Source organism: Belonocnema kinseyi, chromosome 7 (assembly GCF_010883055.1).
Source record: "Belonocnema kinseyi isolate 2016_QV_RU_SX_M_011 chromosome 7, B_treatae_v1, whole genome shotgun sequence".
NCBI classification, from domain to species: domain Eukaryota; kingdom Metazoa; phylum Arthropoda; class Insecta; order Hymenoptera; family Cynipidae; genus Belonocnema; species Belonocnema kinseyi.
The window spans coordinates 71968331-71975321 of NC_046663.1; the positions used below are offsets into that span (position 1 = coordinate 71968331).

Sequence of the window (6991 nt, forward strand, 5' to 3'; positions counted from 1 at the left end):
AAAACGTAATTTTTTATTTTTACGTCATATTTGAAACAGTGCAGTGCATATTAATCAAATGAGATTTTGAAGTGCCCGGCGGTGCACGTGTTAATATTTAAATTTCAAAAAAAAATTACCGATATATATCCTCCGGAAATGAAAACTGAAGAGGGGGGGCTTACCCTGTAGCTCGAAAAGCGTTTTTAATTGGTCGAGAACCCAAAAAGAAACTTAAAATCCTTGAAGCAGACAAACAATCCCTTTTCGATAAAAAATAATTGCTTTATTACGTTCTATAGGTATACACAGTATAAAAATTTGTTGCAAGTTCTCGTTTAAATAACCTTAAAAGGAAGGTTTATTTATTATATTATATGATAATATACTGTGGACTATACTATATTGTACAATGTTATATAATAAGTAAAATGTAGAACGATCGTACGATCATAAGCATGAAATATAATTTAAAAATTAACAAAATTTCATAACATGAAAAATTATTAGGATTTTATTATCAGAAACCCTAATGAAAATAAAAATGATGTTGAATAATGCAATGTAAAATTGCAAAAAGCAATCTTACATTTTCTTACGAACGCGACCTAATTTTTTTCGATTTCCTTCGAACAGAATCTGCATTTACATTTCTTCTCTCCTCAGAATGAAGTCTCTCCATGTGTAATTTTCTAGTGTTTTCGCTCGAAAATTGTTTCGTACATTTATCGCAGGGAAATCCAGCATAAGCTGCAAGAATAAAGTTGCAATTTTTCTTTTTTCAATGCTAAGAAAACTATACATTTTAATTGAATATATATATTATACAATAATACAATATAGAGTACTTACTCCTGGCTGTGGGGAATACTTTATTTCTTTTAGATGAAAAAAATGATTTTATTAAATCCTGAACTTCTGGATCCTCTCTGCAAGATTAATCAAATTTTATTTACAACAAGAAATAAACAATTCGGCTGTGATCATAAATATATATATATATATATATTAAAATTTGTCATAAGGACAACCGCAGGATTTCGCCGGGAGCAGGTGCTAATCTGAAAAATTGCACCCGCTTCCAGCGAAATCGCGGTAAAATTTCAGGCATAACCACGTCTCACAACCGTGAGATAGGTGGTTTATATATATATATATAGGTGGTTATATATATATATATATATATATTTGCATAAAAAAAATTTAATTTAAAGCATATCTTACTCTCGTGAGTGAAATCGAATTAAGTGCCTTCGATAATTGTAGCCAGTTGTTGTCTGCATAGCACAGAATTTGCAGCTAAATTTGTTATTCCTGGAATGCGTTGTCTTAATATGATGGGTTAGCAAACTTTTCGATTCAAACTTTGTCTTACATTTTTCACAAGTGTACGTAACATTACCTGCCGAAATAAATACCAGACTTTCAGTCTTTTTTATCTGATTTTTAAAAGTTTTATTTCTAATAATCATGATAACATAAATATTGTATGTTTATTAAAAAATTACTTACCCTCGAATGCTATCTGGCGGTTTCCTATTTTTTCTGATAGTTTTATACCTTTTCTTTTATTTCTGGGCTTGACAGTCTTTGTCTTTTTTTCTGTGGTGGGAGGATTTTCTTTCTCTGTACAATTTGAATTTGATGTTTTCAAAATTTTGTAATGCAAATAATTACTAAACCAATATTATATGTTTATTTCAAGAAAAAAAAACGCACCTTCAAATGATATCTGGTGGCTGACTGGTTTTTCTGCGAATTTTATCCCTCTCCGTCTACCTCTAGCTTTAACAGACCTTTTATTTTCTACTATGTCTGTAGAATATTCTTGCTTTATGTTTATAAAATTCAGATCTTCCGTTTTTATATCATCTACTTTGAAAAATGTTATAACGACATCATTAAATCACCATTATCGTGCATGTTAAAAAATAATTGTCGGGTGATTTTGTACCTTTTCGTTTGCTTCTGATTCTAACAGACTTTTTCCTCTCTTCTGTGACTGTAGGGTGTTCTAGCTTTAATATAGGTTTAATGTCTGGAATTTCTATTTCACCTGCGTTTTTAAAGTTGTCATTTTATCAATTATAAAATCTTTCATGTAGTGATTATTTAAATACAGACTTCACAACCCGAAAAGCTCTCAAAACAAGGGAAATGCAATGATTTTTCACGAAAATAGGAAATAATTTTTTTAATAATATTACTGTAGGTATCATATAAAATTCAACGTTAATCACTTCAAATCCATAGGATTTCAAGTCGAATTATATTGAATTTCCAAAAAAATAGATAAATTTTTATCTACGGAGATTAATTTTCTACAAAAAAACGACTTTTCAACAAAATGCATTAATTTTAAACCAAATATGTAGATGAATTTTAAACAAAAAATTGAAGAATTAAATTTTCAGTTAAAAAAATAACAAGAAAAGAGACTTTTAACATTTAGTTCAACTCTCAAAGAAGTAATTGATTTTTCTACCAAAAAGGATGACTTCTCATCCAAAAATGCGATAATTAATTTTTCAACCAAAATAGATTTTTAGTTTGAATAAAAAACAATTTAATACAACAAAAAAAGTTGAATTTTTCAAAGAAAAACAAACAAATTCAATTTCCTACCAAATTGTTCAATTCTTAGTAAAAAAAAGAATTTTCTATGAACAAGGGAATTTTCAACCACAAAATATGAATTTTGAACAACATACCTGCATTTTCATACAATATCATTGAATTTTCAATAAAAAAAATAATACTCTAAAAACATGTTATTTTTATCTGAATAGTTGAATTTGTTTATTTTAAATTAAAAATATGTAATTTACGACCGTAAAGGACGATCTTTCAATAAAATTGTTGAATTTTCAACCAAATTGTGTAATTCTCTTCTAAATTGTTAAATTTCCAAGCGTAACTAAAAAATATGAACTTCTAACTAAAAAGTTAATTTACAGCCAAAACGTTTCATTTTTAAGCCAAAAAGATTAATTTTCATCGAAGACTTATTTTCTACTCAACGAAATTAACTTTCAACTATACTGAAGAATCATCGAAAGAAAAATGAATTTTTAACATAATAGTTTAATTTTCCAACAAGTATTTGAATTGTAAAAAAATAATTTAGTTTTGATTAAACAACAATTGAATTTAACCAAAAAGACAAATTTTCATCAAAGTAGTTGAACTGTCAGCGAAAAAAATTAATTTTCAAACAAAAACAAACAAATTTTCTACAAATCAACGAAAAATAACGAACATTCTAACAAAACTCGAATATTCAACGTAAAATAAAATAATAATATAAATTTTTAATAAAAAATTGAATTTTAAACCGAAATTATGATTTTTGATAAAAAGTTAATTTTCATGTAAATAATTAAATATGTCACTGAATTGTTGAATTTTTCGAGTAAAAAAAAATTATTTTATACAAAACTGTTAAATTTTCAACAAAGCAGTGGTATTCACATTACAAAAATTGAATTTATGACCCTAATAGTTGAATGCTTAACCAAAAAAAAAATCTACAAAATATTAAAAATTTCATCCCAAAAATATGAGATTTCAACCAAAAAAGTTTAATTTTCAACGGTAAAGAATGATCTTTGAACAAAATTGTTAAATTTCGAAGCCAAATAGATTATTTTCTACAAAATAGTTAAATTTTTATCCGCAAAAGAGGAATTTTTAACAAACCAGTTGTACTTCAAACCAAAACAGCTACAATAATTTTTCTACCAAACATTTTAATTTTCGAATCGAAAATATGAATTTTCAAACATAAAGTTTATTTTCAACCACATAGTTGAATTTTCGACTGAAAAATATTTATTTTCAACAGAACAGTCTAATTTTTAGCCCTAAAGGATCATCTTTCAGAAAAAATCTTGAATTCTCAACCAAAAAAGGTTTTTTTTTCTACAAAAGAGTTAAATTTTCAAAAAAAAAATTATTAACATAAAAAATATAACTGTAGTCTTTTAAATCGGAAAATATAAATTTTCAACAAAAAAGTTCATTTTCCATCAAAAAGATGGATTTTTAATCCAAAAGGACGAATTTTCTGTTCAAAAAGTTGAATTTTCAACTTGCAAAAATCATTTTTTAACCAAATAGTCGACTTTTGAAACAAAAAAGATTACGTGAAATTTCAAAGCCAAAATACAATTTCTACTGAAAAAGATTAATTTTCTATCCAAAAAGATAAACGTAAAACAAAACAGTTGAATTATTTACCAAAAAAAATTGATTTTACATCATAATAATTAAATTTTCAAGAAAATAGTTTAATTTTTAACCGAAAAAGGTAATTTTTTAAAGAAGACAGTTGAATTTTTTAACAAAACGGATTATTATCATCCAAAAAATGTGAATTTCAACTAAAAAGATGTAATTTTGACCAAAAAGGATGATTGTTCAATCAAGGACGATTTTCTGTCCAAAAAGACGAATCTTGAAAAAAAAGTAATTTTTTGACCAAAAAATGTGTTTTTCACAAAATAATTAAACTTCTAAAAAAATAGTCCAATTTACAAACAAGTGGTAGAATTTAAAGAAAAAAAGATGAAACCCCATCCAAAAACATTCGAGTTTAACACCAAATAGTGGAATTTTCAATCCAGCAAGGCCAACAGTTTTTGAAAAGACAGCTGGATTTTCAACAAAAATGTTTATTTTCAACCAAGATAAGTGTCATTTCTATAAAAATAATAATAAATTTTCTATTAAAATAGATGAATGTCCAATAAAACAGTTGAATTTTCGATCAAAAATACGACTTTTTAACAAAATACTTAAATTTTCAACAAAATAGTTTAATATACAACCAAACAGTCGAATTTAAAAAAAATTGCATTTTTAACCAAATAGTTGGATTGTCAACCAGAAAGGACGAGTTTTTTTTAGAAGAGAGTCGAAGTTTTACCAAAACAGTTTATTTTTAAATAAGAAAGATAACATTTCTACCAAAAAGGATAAATGTTTAATCAAGAAGGTCGATTTTCTATACCAGAAAACTAATCTTTCACAAAACATTTAAATTTTCGACCAAAAAAGATGACTTAAAAAAAATTTTATTTTTCAACAAAATATTAAAATCTTTATCCAAATAGTAGAATTCTAAACCAAAAGGAATAAATTATGTACCAAAAAATATAATAGTAGACCTTTCAACCAAAAATAATGAACTTTTAACCAAAAATAAACGAATTTTCTTATTAGTTTCTATTAATTCAGCTCGAATTTAAGAGAAAAAAAGTGGAAGTTGATTAAAAAATTCAGAAAAAGAGGATTTCTTCTAAAAAAAGGGAAAAAACAGGAATTCTTCAAGAAAAGGGGAAAAGAGTGAAAAGTCTGAAAATATAAAACATACCATCTGACATTAGGTGTGTATCCTCGGTTTCTTCTTCGAATGTTAATTCTTCTGATTCACTTAGGTCTTGAGGCACTTCTGCATATGAATTATCTAGAATTAGAGGTTTTTGTTCATGTATGTCTTCAGGTATATCTTCATATGCAGTATCTAGGATTAAATTTGTGTGTTCATCTATGTCATGAGGAATTTCTACCTCTGCGGCATCTAGATTCGGAGTATGTATTTCATCTTCGATATCCTAGCAATAAAATCAAAAATGAACCTTCACGAACTTAAAATGTTTATTTGATTTCTGAAATGTCACAAGCTTTACAAAATATTCCGATGAAGATTATTTCTCAAGTATGAAAGTTCCGTACCATTGGAATGACTACTTCCTCAGCTGTCATATAATCACTGACAGGACAATAGAAATAATCCTCGGATTGACTCCCTTGGAACAACGTATTATTACAGTCCATTGCTTCTGCTTTTTGTCGAGCTATCTCTTGCGCCAAATCTAACCAAATGTTTTGCACTTCAAAGGGCACGTCGTCTATCATGTCTATAGGAGGACTTTCTTCCTCTTCTACTTCGAGTTTTGGCTCGACTTTTGGCGATCGCATTTCATCGACAATATCCTACCAACAATAAGATTATAAGTAAAGACCAGTTGATTCCTGTGTTGAATAACAGAAACAAAGCAACTCTTAGAATGTGTTGTCTGAATGCAGACTTACTTTTGACACAAATGAGCGATCTTGCCGGTTTTGTTTCAACGTGACTTGTTTTGTCAATAAATCTAAACTTCGTTTCACAAATTTTGACATTTAACATTCATTTTTCGGTATTCACATTGAAATGATCTTTAAGATTTTAAATTTGTTGACACTCACAACACTGGAAATACGCGTTAGGTCGTGGTGAACGTGCAGAGGAAATGTGTCGGATTTGGTTATGAAATGTGGAGATTGAAGGGAAGTGGTGTTGGTAAAACCAGTGGAAAGTGGAATATTAGGTTTAAAAGACTAAGTGAATCTAAAGTGGGAATTTGGAATTATCGACGAGATAAGAAAACTGAGATGAACAACCGACGCCGAATATTTTGAGGTTAGAAAGATACACCGGGAGGGCGACAAGGCGCCTGCGCGAACTGGCGCGAACTCGCGAAACTGCAGAAAGTGATGGCAGTCAGCAGTTATGGTATTTGACTCGGTGAATGGTGGGGTGAGACGAACACACAAGAGTGAGTGAGTGAGATCGATTCATAAGGTTTTAAGAGTGAGGAAGAAGGGTTAGGCAATGACGCATCGGCGAAGGCGGGAAACAAGAAAAATTCACATCCGAGAGGATTTAAAGATAAAGAGGAATCAAAGTGATAGAGGGTCGATTAAATGAAGTAAGAAAAAGAATAATTTCAATTGTAACAGCAAATTATGAAATTATAAATATATATTTCGGGCAATAAACCACCGAGAATTAAGAAACCAGTTTGAAAATTTGTATATCGGTTACATACAGCTAAGTCCTCTTAATTTCCTTGACAAATTTGAGCCCCCCAATTATGAGACGTTATTTTCATTTGGTTAAATTATAGAATAGATGGTACCCTCCTTTATTCCTGGAAAATTCTTTTTTTTCCAAGATCAAAGTATA

The 6991-nt window shown here is 28.5% G+C and overlaps 1 protein-coding gene across 3 annotated transcripts; it reads right to left on the reverse strand.

The window, feature by feature from the left end:
• Positions 1–248: 248 nt before the first annotated feature.
• Positions 249–6495, reverse strand: LOC117176100 (zinc finger protein 69 homolog). Of its 3 annotated transcripts, none has more exons than XM_033366134.1 (9): positions 6076–6494; positions 5716–5976; positions 5354–5594; positions 1934–2035; positions 1699–1854; positions 1492–1605; positions 1204–1381; positions 832–908; positions 249–729 (listed from the first exon to the last, which is right to left on the reverse strand). In XM_033366134.1, the coding sequence occupies exons 1-9, from the start codon at positions 6163–6165 to the stop codon at positions 575–577; spliced, it is 1374 nt and encodes a 457-aa protein (XP_033222025.1). In that variant the 5' UTR covers positions 6166–6494; the 3' UTR covers positions 249–574. The 3 variants fall into 3 exon arrangements, with proteins under 3 accessions (XP_033222025.1, XP_033222026.1, XP_033222027.1); XM_033366135.1 differs by having other exon boundaries at positions 1699–1851; positions 6076–6493; XM_033366136.1 differs by having other exon boundaries at positions 585–754; positions 6076–6495.
• Positions 6496–6991: the final 496 nt, after the last annotated feature.